This window comes from Hippocampus zosterae, chromosome 3, assembly GCF_025434085.1.
Source record: "Hippocampus zosterae strain Florida chromosome 3, ASM2543408v3, whole genome shotgun sequence".
NCBI lineage: Eukaryota > Metazoa > Chordata > Actinopteri > Syngnathiformes > Syngnathidae > Hippocampus > Hippocampus zosterae.
In genome coordinates this window covers 29855405-29870295 of record NC_067453.1, presented here as the reverse complement: position 1 = coordinate 29870295, position 14891 = coordinate 29855405, and the positions used below count along the sequence as shown (strand labels likewise).

The following is a 14891-nucleotide window of genomic DNA, read 5'->3' as shown; positions in this document are numbered from 1 at the left end:
AGATTCAGGATAAGAATTTTGATGTGTGATCTAATTCATGAATCCGCCCGAACCCTAGCCCGGGCCCGACCCGACCCGAATTTCGGGCCCTAAAATGTCGATCATTGCTTCGGGTTCGGGTCAGGTCTGACTTTTTTTTTTAATAAATACATGTTTTTAAAAATGCATACTAAAACGATGTGCGGATACTAAACTAAGAAATACTTGTTTAAAAAAACACAATATGGATAAAACAGAAGGCGCTGTCATGCGATTGCTTTTTTTAACGACGCCGAGCATGCACGCATTGCGCACGTGTCACACCGAATAACAGCGAACGAAAATGGAAACTTTTATGTAAAATTTCGTTGAAGCAAAACTATAGAAATCAATTCATATCTCTTGACCTATTTATTTGATTTGAATTATTTTTCAAGCCTAGTGAAACATATTTCTATGGTTTTATTATTATTATTTTATTATTTATGTTATTTTATTATTAATAATATTTTATTATTTATTTTATTTTATTATTTAAAGCCTAGTGGGCTGCAGGATTTCTCTGCGTCATGAAGCAAAGATATCTGTCTGGTCTCTTATTCTGTGTTGCAGCGTTATTTCGTTGTGCAAATGCATTTATCGTGTTCATTGTTATTTTAACCCGAAGAAATCTTGTTGGGGTGGGGTTGGGGGGGTTCTGCCAAAAATACTCGCAAATAAAATATGAAATTCCGTACCAAGTACCCTAAACCGGTCGAATTCGTTCCGTATCATTTTAACACTTCCGGGGTTTTTTTTCAACACAAGACGCCACCTACTGACGAAAGTCGGAAGTGACAATGATGTCGTCATCTTCTCGGGCAAATTCGTGAAAGCGCAATTGGGCTGTCGCACAGGTATGCGGCAAATCCGATTCAGCATCCAACTTGCTTCAGTCGTTGTGCATCGAGTCAGTCACGGAGAAATAAAAGCTTCTTTGAATTGAGCCTTTGAATAATTCGCTCAAATGGAAGGCGGAGCGCATGGCAGAACCGCTTCGGGGACATCCTCGTCGTGAGCCTCAAGAGCTGGGGAGAGAACGAAAAATCAGTGCAAGCTCAAGTCCAAGAAATGCTTTGAGATTTTTTGGGGGATCAATGAGTAAAAAAAACTGAATACCGTCAATTTTGTACTCAAATATGCTCCCACCTACTTACGTTTACACGCGTAGGAAATCTCCAAGTACTTGGAGATGCCTCGACACGGGTCGGTGAACTCTGCATTTCCGGCTCTGACCGAACAGCTGGATTGCCCGTCGCACCTGAGGACGAGGGGCTTCGTTTCAGGGATGGGGGGAAACTCAACAACAACAAAAAAAAAGATGGCGCGACTGTACCTTTGGGCAACCAGGGCAGTTACTGGGTGAATGCAAACAACGTTTCTAAGGGAATCGGCGGACATTTCGTCTGAGCACGTGGTCCGGTCGCGGCGTCCGTAGAGTGCGCCGTAGATGGCAATAACGTATCCCGAATCTGCCGTTTGGGGATGACGCGAAAGAACGACGGTGATGAAACGGAAGAGTCGACTTGGGTTTTACGATCTGCCTCTGCGCAATACAAAATGGCGCTTCCAAAAGAATAAATATGAAAAAGTTCTGACCACAGTTGAATTGTGCCGTGGATCTCTCACAGGCCACCACAGTCACTGTCGGGGGGGGTAAATTGCATTTTAGTTGTGGCATTGTGTCACCATCTTCAACAGAATGTCGGGAGACGTACGTGCTTCTACGCAGGTAAAGGTGGTGTGCAAATAGTTGGCGGTGCCGACGCACGAATCGGGATTGCGGGAATGAATTAAGGCCACTTCACACGATCTCATGCCATCGCATCTGCGCATAAATAACATCAAGTTGTGACAAAAATGAGAGAAACGGGCCCATACATTTTCGTCATCTTTCGTTTCCAATTCTCACCTCGTCTTGACTTTGTCCACGGCGTCCGGCCGACTGCAGTGCGGGGAGGGCGGCGGTAGATCAGATCTGCCACCGGTGCACAACTCCCAGCGCGTGCTGCCGGACACCGTCTTCAGCACGCTGATTACGCCGTCATCTGTCACGCCGAGGCACAGAGTGCAAAAAAAAAACAACAACAAAGCAACATGGAGAAAGTTCATCTGAACATTCATCTTGAAAGGATTCTCTTTTCAAGACGGGCTCGAGTCTTACTGCACGCTAAGCGGTGGACGGCCTTAACGAAATAACGGTCTGGGAAAACACAGGTGGTCACTTTGTTCTCAAATCCAGCACCTGCAAACATGAACAAGTGGTACCGAGTTATTTTTCAAGAATCGGGAACGAGCCACCGAAAACTGGACAAACTTGGACGGTCACCTGCCGCGAGGAGTAAACCGCTTGCTGCCACAACTGTGGAAAACAAAGATCGTCAACAAAAGAACTGTGGTAAACAAAGATCGTCAATATAAGACAGGATGTGTGACGTGTGTGTATTGTGAGAGCAAATCATTTCATTCTGTATTTTCGCGTTGATTCTGCCCAGTCATCCCTCAATCCTCATTCCCCAAACAGATTTCATCAGCGAATACTCACACAGCGCGGCAGTAAGTCTGAAGTATTTGGGATCCATTTTCGTTCCAAGAAAATCTCTCGCACTTACAGCACTCCGTATGCAGCGATGGCTGTTTGAAAGTGCTCCATAAATACAGTTGAGTTGAGGCGATCCCTTGCAGAGGGGGGGGGGGGGGGGGGGTGTCTTCGGCGCCCTGTGTGACACCTTGTGACGTCACCACACGCACCATAACATCATGACGTTTCCCTCTCCTCCGATTCGGCGTGGGTGAGGATGAAGAGCATGTCACACAGGTCGTGTGACGTGTTGCGTCAGGTCGCGTCCCCCTTCACGTGAAAACTGAACGACTCGCGTGCGTGTGCGATTGGCTGGCTAAGTGACGCTTGAATTATTATTTTCATGTTATATTTGAGCATTATATTCCTTTATCCTACCTAAATTAGATTGGTTAATAAATGTTGAAACGTTCTTAGGTTGCTTGCGTCTGATTGGCTGAAGAGAAGCGGGAAGTATTTTCCTGACCGGAAGAAGGCGTGTTTCAAGTTGAGCTCTTGCTAAGGTTGTACGATTGCATTTTTACAACTGAGCCAGTAGAGGGCAGTATAACTCTAGTCCACACTTGTTCGTGGTGCATGACGTCATCAGCCATATAAAAGAGGCCCCTTTCTTTTGCATTTTTCTTTTTCTCTCTCTGCATGTTCGAATAAACACGCCGAAAACACCTCGTCACGTCATTCTTGGGACGTTGGACAAAAGGATGTCCGTCGACGCGCTCTGAAGGAACCCTGCGAACAGCTATCCACTCAAAACCTACGACCCCCTCAACTTACAAACACGCGGGCCATTTACATGAAATATTGTGAGAAAATGTCCATGTTCACCCTCTCATCCAGTCAGAAAGTGATCCTTTATCTTTATTAGTTAGTTAGTTGGTTGGCCCCCCATCAACGTCACAATCAGCAGATGACGGGATAAAAAGATGCCTTTTGTTTTGAAAGAACAAGTCAAAATCACCCGCGTTGACTGTTTTTGTTTTATTTAGCAGAATAAGAGGGGACGGGGGGGGGGAGAAAGAAGCCGATTTATACTCCTCGAGGCTGTTTGAAGTTCATGCCGATCGTTTGCTGCGTCACCTGAAGGTTGGACAGACCGCCAAAGTCCTGATGTCACACACACACAAACGCACACACACACGCAGTTAGACGGCGGCGCCGGAGAGGACAGGAAGTGATGTGTGCCGGCGCCAGGGTCCGACAGGAAACGGTGGTCCAGCAGACACGGGAATAGCCGGCGACAATTTGCTCTTCCTGTACTATCGATGGCGAAGGCGACAACGGTGCGCCGACGCCACTTTCGATACAGGGAGCGATGTGACGCAAACAAGGTTCGGACTCACCAGCAGCTTGAGCATTTCCTTGGTGTCGGGGTCCACCTCGATCAGCTCCTGATCCAGAGCGGACACCTGCGAGCGGACGCGAGAACGCGTTAACGATACGCCTCCAAAAGTGCTTTTGTTTTTCATCAGACAAGCAACTTGCACGTTATACGACTTGATTTGTGTCCATGAGCACCAGGGTCTGACGGGAACCGGCGGTCTCGCAGACACGGGAAAGGCTCACAACTTCCTTTTCCTGTACTATCTATGACGCGGGCGACAGGCACGCCGGCGACACTTTCGATACAGGGCAACCCGCCGCGCACCGTCAAACATTTGCGTTTGGGAATCAAGCCGACGAGGAGGCCAAAGTGGACGGAGCACTTAGCTTAGCATGCTAGCCGCGCTGGAACGCGGCGACGGCCAAACGAAGCTTTTGACATGAAATCACGATGCGCCTTGACAAGGCGACCAATCATTTCAAGTAATGCGACGGCGGACGGCTCGACTGACCTCGGGCACGTAGTTATCGCGCCGCTCGCGTTCCTCCTCCTGCAGCTTGATGGAGATTCCTCGCACGGGGCCTCTCTGGATGCGCTTCATCAGATGCGTCACGTAGCTGGCACGGCAAATACAAAGTGTCACGAGCTGGAGTACAGATGACAAATGAGGTCGCAAGAAGTCAAGATGTGGGAGGGCGCCAGGGTCCGGCAGGAATGGTCGTCCGGCGGACACGGGAAAGGCCCTCCGCATGCTTTTCCTGTACTATCGATGACCGGGGCCACTATCAAGCCGAGGTCACTTTCGCTACAGGGCGCCGATGTCAAAGGACAAACTCACCCGGCAATCTTGTTGCGGAGCTTCTTGCTGGGAATGATGGCAATCTCCTCGCACACCCGCTTGTTGGTGTGGAAATCATTACCCAGCCGGGTGTAATATTTCTCGATGATCACCCGGGCCGCCTTCTTCACAGTCTTGGTCCTGACTCGCCCCTGAACGCCACACGTACATCAACACGCCACACATACACAAACACGTTAGTCCACCACCCCCCACACAGAGAGAAAACTATTTTGTAGGAGCGACAGTGTTCGCACTCATTTAACTGAACGAGTATCCGCTTCAGAGCAAAAACAAGAGAGCGACTCGTTTCCCGGCATGCACAGCGTTAGCACAAGCAGCTAACTTAGCTTCAGCTAAACCAGACACTGCGGAACTGAGGCTGACGGTTGGAAAGGGCGGGCCTGCACGTCCAAGAGACGCGCGGGTGGTTTATTTTAGTTTACTTGAAAAAAAAAACGGGACAAAAAAATAAATAAAAGACGCGATTCGGCGCTTCATTGAGCGTCACTCCACCTCCAATATTAGCGACGAGCATCTTTCCCCCACAATGTCGCAAATTTAACAATATCCTCTGTAAATAAGAGGAAAATTGTATCGCAAAATGTGCAATACCCTCACAGATAGTCAAACCGCGGCGCTCCGACGCAGTTTTATGGCAGGATTACATCGGATATCTTAGCAAGGTAAGTGGCAAACACCCACCATGTTGGTTCGGCCTGGTAGAAGAGGACACGTCACTTCCGGTAAGAGCTTATATCCGCAAACGGATGTTGGAACAAGGTGGTGAATTGCTGATGCAGCGCCACCTTCGGTCGGAGACCACAACGACAACTGGGAAGAAAAAAAAAAACACTGAAACCGTCACGTGACAGCCAACATGGCCGCCACACTGTCAAGCGAACATTTCGACAATTTGCAGCTTCTTCTCAAGGTTTCCTAAAATAATTTGTACCAACGCTGAATACTAACGAAGCCGTTTTATTCGCGTGATTAGCCTGCTAGTTGCGGTTAGCTTTGATCCTAAAACGGGACGAATCAAACCGATTAAGGTTGCCTACCTTTGTTTGACTTCAATGTATTCCCGAGCTACGACGACCTTATTTATGTAGATAGGATTCATAAATGATACTCATGAACGGGTGGCAAACACATGCGCCTCACAGTTGTGGGGAGTTGGCGTGTTCCGCTTGGAATCATTGAAGAACAACAGCAACTTTTACAAAGCGTTTTGTTAAAAGTAGTTGCTTTTATTAGACGTTGCTACTGTATGCTACCGTGTGTGTTTTCAGGCTCCGTCCAAAGAATTTGTGAAGGACATGTGTATGCAGAGTCACGGAGGTCTCAGTGTTCATCTGACTCAGTACGCCGCCACTGCGCTCGCCATTCCTGAAGCTCAGGCAACTCAGGTGCAGAAACATCTCGAACTCATTCACTGCCTGTGTTTTTTTTTTTCATCATACAATTGTCAAAACTACCAAAACAAAGTGTACTCCTTTCTTTCACCTGGGATTTTTTTTTTCTCAAAATAATCTTTCCGTGTGTTGTAATCAGCCGTAGCACAGGGAAACAAGGTTTTGATGATCGTAATTGTTTGGCTTTCGGACACCTTAAACGATGATGGCAAAATAGTCATACTGATAAGCCACTCATCTTTATCTTCATCTCAAAAGTTGTGCAACACCGCCCTCTACAGGGATCCGTTATACTGTTATACAAACGCAGAAGAACTTGATGAACACATTGTTAAACGACGCGTCCGTTTGGATTTTGCGCCCACTCGTGCGTTTTCAGCTGGGCCACTCGCTGCGCACGCTGTCGACTCACATCGTCTTCCACAACCTGAGCTCAACCGAGGAGATTGTGCGAATTTTCCCCGAGAGCTTCCACTCCAGTCTGAAGAACCTACTTGCCAAGATCCTGCTGGACAACAGGTGGGCACACCTCAGGCTCCGCCCACAGACTTCTCGGATCAATGGCTCCACCCATCCGAGGCCACGCCTTCTTTTTTTCACCCGCGGTCAGCATGGTGATGATGTCGTACTTGTGCTTGTGGTGTGTTACAGCAACGCGTGGAAAACGGATGCTGTCGGGAGTCGGAGTGAGTCTATAACAACATTTTGTACCGATTTAAAAAAAAAATAATCGAAAGTTGGGAGGAGGCTAAAACACTGGCCTGAGTTTCACGAGACACCTCTCAGGGTTTTGCGTTGTTAGCATTTGTGCGTGTGTGTGTGTGTGTCTGCGTAGTCTCGCTGCCCCAGCTGAAGGCCGTGGACTGGCGGGTGGACTTGGTGAGCAGCTCGGATGCCCTCAGTCGGATGTGTGTCCCCACGTGTTTGGTCCACCTCAAGGTTTGTTTGCCCCCCCACACCCCCGCCCCCACACACACACCTTACGAGTGTGTGTGTGTGTGTGTGTGTGTGTGTGTGCGGGATTGACAGACAGAGGACGTTGGAGGCGAGGATTGTGTTTCTGGGGTGACTGTGGAGCTGAGCAGGGAGACTCTGGATACCATGTTGGACGGACTGGGCCGCATCCGGGACCAACTGTCGGCGGTCGCTGGGAAATGATGTCACCCGCACGCATTTTTAAGGATGCGTTTTGTAACATCCGCCACTCAAATACGACACTGCCACTGTTTCTACGTCTGGCCGCTTGTTGCCGGGCGAATTTCATCCTAACTGCCACACTAGCCCCGCCCACACGACCTGGCCCCGCCCCCTCCCGATTTCTGGCATGCAGTCAACAGGCAGTTGAATCCAGCTCAGAACGCAACGTTGTCGTCTCACACGGGCGAGGCAAAGTCACCCTCGTGTGGGCGTGGCTAAAATGGCCTCAGAACAGAAATCTCTGTGCAGATTTTCTGACCCGGAAAGGCTCCTCGCCCATTAAAGAGCTCGACGGACAACATGCAGTCTTCTGTTACTTAATTACTCGCAGCGCTGGCACAGGGATGACATAACGTATAAAATATGAGCATTAAAGGATGGCATAAAACTGCGGTAGACACACACACACACATTGTAGAAAAGAATCAGGACTCTGGATAGCATGTAAAATATTCATTTAGCTAAGTTAGCTAAGCTAAGCTAGCTGTATTCAATTCATAAAGTACTTTTATGGGTGGGGGGGGGGGGTGCACAGGAGTGTGTGTGTGTTTATACTGGCTGGAGGACTGTGAGGCCGTCCAAGTCCAGTTGCACAGTGTGGACGCTGAAATCCAGACCCTAAAAAAGCAGACGGGATATGATCACCGCGGCAACAGCGGCGCTTCCCGACGCCGGCGACCCTCCGTCGTCACTTACCGGCGTGTTTGCGAGGACGCGAACGACCTCGTCTTTCTGGTCGGGCTGGCGGGTGAGCAGGCAGAGGAAGCCGCCGCCCCCGGCGCCCGCCAGGCTCTGACCCAGGACCAGTGGCCTCAGCGCCTCCATCATCAGCCGCACCGACGCCGGCTCGCAGCCCGGCGCCATCGTCTTTTTGTGTTGCCACGAACGATCCAGACAGCGGCCCAGCGACGACAAGCAACCTGGCGGGTGGGGGGGGGGGGGGACGCCGATCTTGAAATAGTCTAGAATTGCGTGCACGCAAGCTAACAAACGAGTGCGGTGTTGATGGATCTCACCATCAAGACAGGCTCGGGCGCAGTCCTCGCCGTTGGTCACCAGCTCGTGAGCGTTGCGAACCATCACAGGAAGACGAGCGTACCAGTTGCGCACCACGTCCTGCGCCCGGGGCACACGCAAGCGCGGGTCACAACTCGTTATTGAGCGCATGCGAGGCGCCGTTTGTATCACCTGCAGCAGGTTACGAGCCAGTCTGGTCTTCCCGGTGTAGACCAGCAGGAGGCGCCGCTCCAGAGCCTCCGCAAAGCCGTCGGGCGGGCGCAGGCGTTCCACGTGCACCTGCAGCGGCAGACGCGCTTGGGAGCGGCCCACCTTAAGACCGCCCTCCAGACCTCCCACCTGGTCCTGCCAGCCCCCGCCTGCCGAGAGACGCAAGTCGGACGCGCTGCGACGCGAACAGACGAGATTCGCACAAACCCGTGGTGAGGACTTGTTCCAGGTGCAGGACGGCGTGGACGAGTGCGTCCCTGCTGTAGGAGCGCCCCGTGGCGCCATAGACCGCTGCCAGCAGCGCCCCCGCCAGGATGCTACTAGTACCTGCGTGTCCAGATAGCGCGGCGTCAAGCCGAGATCCCGCCGGCGGCTCGCCGCGTTCTCTTGCAAAGCGTCTCCTCTCACCGAGTCCCGAGCCGGTGGGCAGCGCAGACCAGCCGTGAAGCTCCAAACCGCCGCCCCAGCGGGCGGTCAACTGAAGGGCCAAAGCATCCTGGGAGGTTGGTGACGCCACGCCGGCGCATACGCACACCGCCTTCAGCAAAGCACCTGACGTACGCTCGCCGTTACCATGACTACATTGTAACGCGGTGGTCACCGTGGCATTAAGCTAACATCAGACGTCCGAACGCCGCGGTAAACACGAGACACTCAGAACAGGAAGTAAGTCGGTACCGGGTGCGTTGGGCTGGCAGTAGTCCCGAAGGTGGTCCGCCGTCTCGCACACCGTCTCCGCGGCCACGTCGGAGTCCCGCCCTCCACTGTGGCTGACCAATAAAAGGAGGGGCCGCCGGATGCGGCGCGCTCGGGCGCCGATAGGTCGCCGGCTGTCAATCTTGACCGCCACGTTGGTCACGCAGCCGCCGCGTTCAAAGGCCAAGGGCGGCGTGTCGCTCCAGCCGCCTGCAAAGTCAACGCCGAGTTCGTCAACCGATTCGTACGTCATTACTTTGGTATTGATCGTTTGTGGTGCGATCCAAGTCCTTAATCACCAGCAAGGTCAATTCTGGCGGGACACTCCACTTCGTGCCACTGCCCGATCGGAGGCAGTTCGCCCTGGCCAATGGCCACAAACTTCTGCGATGACATCACAGCCCGGCGGAGCAGCACCTGGGCGGCACCTTCGTAGTGGCGCGCCGCTCGCACCAGCAAATCCGGCCTGCGGGTTTTGAAATGTTGGTCAAACATCAAATAACACACCATGCATTGTAACTGAACGGAGCGGGGACGTCTTTCTAAACTTGCAAATCGCTTGCGACTTTTGCGCAGGCGGCGCAGCAACACGTGCAAGCGGAACAACGACGACGTGAACGCGCACACGGGCCATGCTCACCTGCTTAGCCAATCAGCTCGCTGCGCCGCCAGGGCCCGGACTCCGCCCTTCAGCTCTCCCTTTTCCAACAGGACGTAAGCGGCCCTCCAGTTCTGGTTGGCGGCCGGCCCGCTCCTCAGCCCTCCGCCGCCCTCCGCCTCGGCCCAGGATGTTAACACGTCTGCGATGCACGACAGGCAGCGGGCGGACACGCCCAGCTGGGCTCCGGGCTCCGCCCCCTCGCCGACTGACACTTTGTTACGAAAAGGTTTTGGGGTTTCGGAGATACAAAAATCCCCGCAAACGTGACGGACTTTGCAAAATGGTGGCCGTCCAATATGGGACATGATGAGATAAAACGGGACGCGAGGAACTCACCGTGGACATCGCCGTCATCAAGCGAGTCCTCGCGTTGAGGCTCCTCCCCCTGCTCAGCCGCACTTCCCGCCGCGACTGACGGATGACACTTCCAATCAATACGTTTCCATCGGCAACAAAAGCACAGACTGGCATACTCACTGTCGTCCAGCATGTCCAGCAGCGCCCCCTGCTGCCCTCCCGCCACGGCGGCTCTGAAGCTGGGCAGCAGGCAGACGTCACTCTGCCCCATCAGGGCATCTTTGGTGCGCTTCCTGCCGGCCAGGAAAAGCAACGTCTCCCTCCAGCGGAGCTCCGCCTCCTGGTGCGTCAGCGACAGGACCTCCTTCAGGGAAAGCCGCCACGCCTTCCGCCAACGCTGCGCGCAGCCGGCTCCGCCCAGCAGCCAGCCCACACCCCCCGCCAGGCCTACGCCGCCCTCTGTGGGGTGCAGGAACGGGAAAAGTCGCGCCTCCAGCGGGCAGCGCCGTCCTCCCGCTTCCCACAGGTCCTCCGGCCTGACACGCGATGACGTCACTTCCTGTTCCGCACTTGGAGGACGAAGATCTGACAGTGAGGTCCTACCGTATGCCGGTCCGGCTGAAGAAGAGGTGCCAGGGGATGTTGGCGAAGGATGCGCCTTGGGCATCGCAGGGCAGCTGAGGACAGACATCGGGATATGAGCAGGCAAATTATGGGATGGTTGGCGGCGCATAACGCGGCGGACATAAAAGGGCCGCGGCGTGACGGCTTCCGGTGCGAGTTGAGAGTCCGCTCGCGTACCTCCAGATCGTCCAGTCCTCCCATCACAGTGTAGACCTTCAGCTTCAGGTCGCCCAGCTTGATACGATGTCCCTGAATGATGATGTCATGATCCAGCGGCAGACGTGCAACGTCGGGGGACGTGGACGCCTCCAGGCCTGACAGTAAACAACCAAAGGGGACTCGCAAGGGACCCTGGGGGACGGAGCCCGTGTCTTTGTGATTCGGAAGGCGGAAATCGAGTGAACAATTGCGGCCTTTGAGCGCCTGACCTGTAGGTGGCAGTGTTGCACCACGGCCCCGGTCGCCACAGTAACCTCTCCCTCCAGAACGCTGTTGATGATTCGCCCCCCGTCACTGATGCCGCTGGCTACCTGTAGAAGGGGAGACCACCAAATGGCACGAGATCCTTTCGAGGAGCGGGCGGCAGACACCTTTGAAGACGTCACCTGAATATGGGAGAGGGCGTGGCCCCGGGCGGGGTCCCGCGTCAGACGGAGGACGTGCTCCTTCCCGGACAGAGTCATGTAGTCATAGCTCCCACCGGGGACGTACGCTGGGGACGCGTGAAGGTCAAAACGAGTCCCCCGATGTGGCGGAGACGCATCGAAGACTCACCCAGGGTGAGCGGCGTTCCTCTCAGGATCCGCCAAAGCTCTTTCCTGCCGCGCTGCAACAGCGCCCCCCGAGGTCCAGACGCGGGAGCGCCGCCGCCTACAAACTCGTCCTCCGTCAGATCCGAACACAAACACTTGAGCACATCCAGGAACAGGGACAGCTGCGTAAACGGGCCGACAAACACACACGCATCTCATTTGAACACAATAGTGCTTTGGTGCTGTCAAGGAGCAATGTTAACCCTCGTCGTGCACCGCTTGCGATAAATGTAAAATGATGTCTTTGAATCAAAGGCAAAGGCATTCAGAAAAACACGAGAGAGCTGAAACTTATGGAGGGGTTCTAAAATGGCCTAAATTTCATGACGTCACCGGCCGATAATTCTCAGGCATTGCAGCGATAATAAAAAAAACGTTTTGATACCTTAATCTTCACAATTTACATATTTTGCACCATAGAGACCCATTATAATTCATATTTTTGAACGCATCGTAAACCTAATGTGTATACATGCATTTCACGCGATTTTTACGTCAATCGCTTTGTTTTCGCTTGGACAGACGTAAGCATGCCACATTGTTGGGTTGAGGTCATTCCAATTTTGCAACTTTAGGTGGCGCCAGAGGATCGCTAATGAGTTTGCCTTTTTTGCAGGAGGCTTCAAACCAACGCATTTTACATGAACACGTCCGGTCGGGATTTGTTAGTAGGGCTTGGTTGGGACCTCCAGACACAATTTTTTTAAGATAAGATAAGATAAGATATCCTTTATTCGTCCCACACTGGGGAAATTTACAGCCAATTTTTTTCCCTTTTGCAAAAAATAAAGAATAAAAAATCCCAAAGAACTAATAAAAACTATATATGTATGGATAGCACAGATGCCTCTGAACATTTTGAGTGTTTGAAAAAAAAAAAAAAAGTATGTTTTTATAACACAAAATACATCATTACAAAAATTGTAAAATGCGTAACTTAAGGCCTTTTTAATTGGGAGCACACGAGGGTTTTAAAGTGAGTTGAGGAGTGCCATTTAACGAAAGTTTGATCTGAAAGTTGATCGCTCCCTGCTCCCTCATCCCCAACAAAGGCATTGTGTTCCCTGTAGTAGCCACAAGGACCAACCTGAAAGGGGGGAGCTCCAGAGTCCAGGCCCAGATAGGTGCAACCATCCAGAGGAGGTGTCACATGCAACTGTAGAAGTTTCTCGGCCACGGGGCGGCTAAAGAACACCGGGCCTGAAACCTACGTGCCCGCAAGTTGAATCACCTCTCGCTACACAAATGTTACTTTTTGTGTGTGTGTGTGTGTCACCAGAGGCACTTTTCCATCATGCATCAGCGCTTGCCGGATGCGCTCTGGGCTTCCCTTGTAGATGATGTCCCTGACATGGCCCTGCAACAACAAAATAAACACTTTGTTACCACGCAGTCAGGAACATCTGCCAAACGAGCCAAGATGTCAATCAAGTTTCATCTCACCTTTTGGCCACTCAAGTAGACACCGTGATTGACGGCGTACGACACGTCACCGGGGAGTGCCAGAGCACAAACGCCTGAAAAGCTGTCCCACGACGGCACTAACACACACGCATACAGATGACGTTGATAAATGTTGCTGTCGTGTAGACGAATATCCAGACGTGCCGTCCGTGTTTTTCGGACCAAAGTTTGCCGGCACGGTGAACGTCATGTCCGTGCTGCACACCCAAACGCCAGGGGGAGACCCCGAGCAAACCTGAGAAGAACGACAACAGGAAGACACAAAATGACACTCGCACACATGCGCGTACACACATTAGGTGAGTACCTGTTGAGTAAGATGGCTGAGCAGCACGTCAAGGCAGCAGATGGGGGCCTGAACCCCAAGCCCGGGATCCTCCACGGGCAGCCACGAGAACGCTCGGCTGCAGGAACTCCACGGGAAGTCGCGACCCTGCACCCAACACCATCACCAAGTTCATCAACACGCATCAGGTCGGGAGGTGAAAATGCTGAAAATAGGTCAAACCGACCGTGTGGAGGATGAGGATGTGAGCGTCATTCAAAACGTCGGCAGTCACCACCTGAAGGAGCACAACAACGAGTGGCACGGGTCACACCGTCACCTTTGCAGAAGCGAGTCTTATTGGTCACGTGACAACTGTGGCATCAGTTTGTACGTGTGTGTGCGTGCTTACGGTGTGTCCCGCCCGGCTGCTAAGGTGTTCGGCTGCGACGAGTAGTGCGTTGAGCGTGGCCCCGCCACTGCCCAGCGGTTCCTGGCGGTCCTGAACAGTCAGCAGCAGCGTACTCGCACACAAGCAACCGCGGCGCTGACGCAACTCCAACTCTGAAAACAAAACCACACACATGTCATAAGTGGCACCAACTACTAGATCAACTACTGTCAGGTCATGTACATACAAATATTTTTTTTAAAAAAGCAAATTGGGGCTAGCAAGCGGCCGGGCGTACTGATACCTCGGTGGAACGCGTAGACGCTGTCTTTGTGCTGGCATGTGAGGACCACCACGGTCCAGCTGAAGGCGGGCATCTTAATCCCACTCGGGTCCCGCAATGGAAGCGACAATTTGCGGATTGATGATGTTTATCTTGGTACCAGTAGTTTGGAAAACAGCTAGCTTAGTACCAGTTCGACTATTTGGAAGATAGCTAGCTAGCTGGCAGCAGACCAGTTAAAGTAAACATGACTCGTAATCAATTTTTCGAAACCGCCTATACATAATATTTAGTCGGCAGGGTTCTCCGGAGTAAAAGGTGAAGCTAAACGGACTTTGATTCTCTGTTATCATCTAGCCATTTTCGGAGGTAGCTTTTTGGACTAATTGAATTTCCGTAGCGGTATGAGTGGCAGTTAAATATGTTTTCAGAACGTCTCCGCCGGGCGGTAACCAACAGGCAAAAAAAAGAGACATTCTAATGGCAATAAACACACTGCGCTACAAGAGGTTTATACATTGGATTTTCTCAGAAATGTATTTTTTAAAATTTACTGTAAATGTTTTCAAAACAGCAAACATTTTGGAGGAAATGTGACGAATCTTTGTCAAATGCTAAGAAGCAAACATGGTGCTCAAAAACGGTCCTTAAAAAATTTGCAATTTCTGAAAATAGTTCTTACATACATTGCCCAGCCCCGACCCCTTCATTCAGTTAATTTAAAATGGCATTTTTAAAAAGCCCTTTACATTTTGCTATCAGTGGGGGTTGACGAGCAAAATATTTTCTTTATTCAGTTTT

At 51.7% G+C, this 14891-nt stretch overlaps 4 protein-coding genes and 3 non-coding genes across 9 annotated transcripts; 1 reads left to right on the top strand and 6 right to left on the bottom strand.

Annotated features, from left to right (window-relative positions):
* Positions 1 to 630: 630 nt before the first annotated feature.
* Positions 631 to 2361, bottom strand: LOC127598418 (L-rhamnose-binding lectin SML-like). Its single transcript, XM_052062261.1, has 7 exons — positions 2183 to 2361; positions 1931 to 2066; positions 1737 to 1846; positions 1618 to 1662; positions 1355 to 1490; positions 1176 to 1279; positions 631 to 1046 (listed from the first exon to the last, which is right to left on the bottom strand). The coding sequence occupies exons 1-7, from the start codon at positions 2271 to 2273 to the stop codon at positions 982 to 984; spliced, it is 687 nt and encodes a 228-aa protein (XP_051918221.1). The 5' UTR covers positions 2274 to 2361; the 3' UTR covers positions 631 to 981.
* Positions 2362 to 3562: 1201 nt separating this feature from the next.
* On the bottom strand, positions 3563 to 5602 carry zgc:114188 (40S ribosomal protein S17-like). The gene is made up of 5 exons (XM_052059984.1): positions 5464 to 5602; positions 4759 to 4910; positions 4432 to 4537; positions 3940 to 4005; positions 3563 to 3703 (listed from the first exon to the last, which is right to left on the bottom strand). Exons 1-5 carry the CDS (start codon positions 5464 to 5466, stop codon positions 3626 to 3628), a joined length of 405 nt encoding a protein of 134 aa, XP_051915944.1. The 5' UTR covers positions 5467 to 5602; the 3' UTR covers positions 3563 to 3625.
* LOC127598489 (small nucleolar RNA SNORA71) lies at positions 3775 to 3907 on the bottom strand. Its single transcript, XR_007961940.1, has one exon. It is a non-coding gene; the product is annotated as a small nucleolar RNA SNORA71 (small nucleolar RNA).
* LOC127598488 (small nucleolar RNA SNORA71) lies at positions 4102 to 4229 on the bottom strand. Its single transcript, XR_007961939.1, has one exon. It is a non-coding gene; the product is annotated as a small nucleolar RNA SNORA71 (small nucleolar RNA).
* On the bottom strand, positions 4607 to 4733 carry LOC127598486 (small nucleolar RNA SNORA71). Its single transcript, XR_007961937.1, has one exon. It is a non-coding gene; the product is annotated as a small nucleolar RNA SNORA71 (small nucleolar RNA).
* On the top strand, positions 5576 to 7671 carry commd9 (COMM domain containing 9). Its single transcript, XM_052059983.1, has 6 exons — positions 5576 to 5692; positions 6051 to 6167; positions 6553 to 6692; positions 6825 to 6859; positions 7009 to 7112; positions 7203 to 7671. The coding sequence occupies exons 1-6, from the start codon at positions 5639 to 5641 to the stop codon at positions 7329 to 7331; spliced, it is 579 nt and encodes a 192-aa protein (XP_051915943.1). The 5' UTR covers positions 5576 to 5638; the 3' UTR covers positions 7332 to 7671.
* A 12-nt stretch (positions 7672 to 7683) lies between these two features.
* Positions 7684 to 14513, bottom strand: LOC127597161 (L-fucose kinase). Of its 3 annotated transcripts, XM_052059982.1 has the most exons (24): positions 14112 to 14512; positions 13829 to 13980; positions 13664 to 13714; positions 13459 to 13584; positions 13314 to 13386; positions 13131 to 13228; positions 12964 to 13044; positions 12775 to 12894; positions 11650 to 11809; positions 11481 to 11587; positions 11304 to 11405; positions 11053 to 11226; positions 10855 to 10928; positions 10432 to 10787; positions 10291 to 10365; positions 9934 to 10165; positions 9593 to 9759; positions 9276 to 9503; positions 9006 to 9149; positions 8805 to 8924; positions 8559 to 8746; positions 8387 to 8486; positions 8050 to 8290; positions 7684 to 7974 (listed from the first exon to the last, which is right to left on the bottom strand). In XM_052059982.1, exons 1-24 carry the CDS (start codon positions 14182 to 14184, stop codon positions 7920 to 7922), a joined length of 3297 nt encoding a protein of 1098 aa, XP_051915942.1. In that variant the 5' UTR covers positions 14185 to 14512; the 3' UTR covers positions 7684 to 7919. The 3 variants fall into 3 exon arrangements, with proteins under 3 accessions (XP_051915942.1, XP_051915941.1, XP_051915940.1); XM_052059981.1 differs by having other exon boundaries at positions 7684 to 7988; positions 8067 to 8290; positions 10291 to 10787; positions 14112 to 14513; XM_052059980.1 differs by having other exon boundaries at positions 10291 to 10787.
* Between the last annotated feature and the right edge of the window lie 378 nt (positions 14514 to 14891).

Excerpts from the sequence above, each read along its gene's own strand:
- zgc:114188 (XM_052059984.1), bottom strand. Across the intron at positions 4,538-4,758 it reads CTCCGCAACAAGATTGCCGG|CTACGTGACGCATCTGATGA; the intron begins GTGAGTTTGTCC and ends TTGCCGTGCCAG. Across the intron at positions 3,704-3,939 it reads AGGAAATGCTCAAGCTGCTG|GACTTTGGCGGTCTGTCCAA; the intron begins GTGAGTCCGAAC and ends GTGTGACATCAG.
- LOC127597161 (XM_052059980.1), bottom strand. The coding sequence starts at position 14,184 with ATGCCCGCCTTCAGCTGGACCGTGGTGGTCCTCACATGCCAGCACAAA. Across the intron at positions 13,981-14,111 it reads CGTCTACGCGTTCCACCGAG|AGTTGGAGTTGCGTCAGCGC; the intron begins GTATCAGTACGC and ends TTTTGTTTTCAG. Across the intron at positions 13,045-13,130 it reads TCTACTTGAGTGGCCAAAAG|GGCCATGTCAGGGACATCAT; the intron begins GTGAGATGAAAC and ends TTGTTGTTGCAG.
- commd9 (XM_052059983.1), top strand. The coding sequence starts at position 5,639 with ATGGCCGCCACACTGTCAAGCGAACATTTCGACAATTTGCAGCTTCTT. Across the intron at positions 5,693-6,050 it reads ATTTGCAGCTTCTTCTCAAG|GCTCCGTCCAAAGAATTTGT; the intron begins GTTTCCTAAAAT and ends GTGTGTTTTCAG. Across the intron at positions 6,693-6,824 it reads AAGATCCTGCTGGACAACAG|CAACGCGTGGAAAACGGATG; the intron begins GTGGGCACACCT and ends GGTGTGTTACAG.
- LOC127598418 (XM_052062261.1), bottom strand. The coding sequence starts at position 2,273 with ATGTTTGCAGGTGCTGGATTTGAGAACAAAGTGACCACCTGTGTTTTC. Across the intron at positions 1,847-1,930 it reads GTGGACAAAGTCAAGACGAG|ATGCGATGGCATGAGATCGT; the intron begins GTGAGAATTGGA and ends ATTTATGCGCAG. Across the intron at positions 1,047-1,175 it reads GATTTCCTACGCGTGTAAAC|CTCTTGAGGCTCACGACGAG; the intron begins GTAAGTAGGTGG and ends TTCTCTCCCCAG.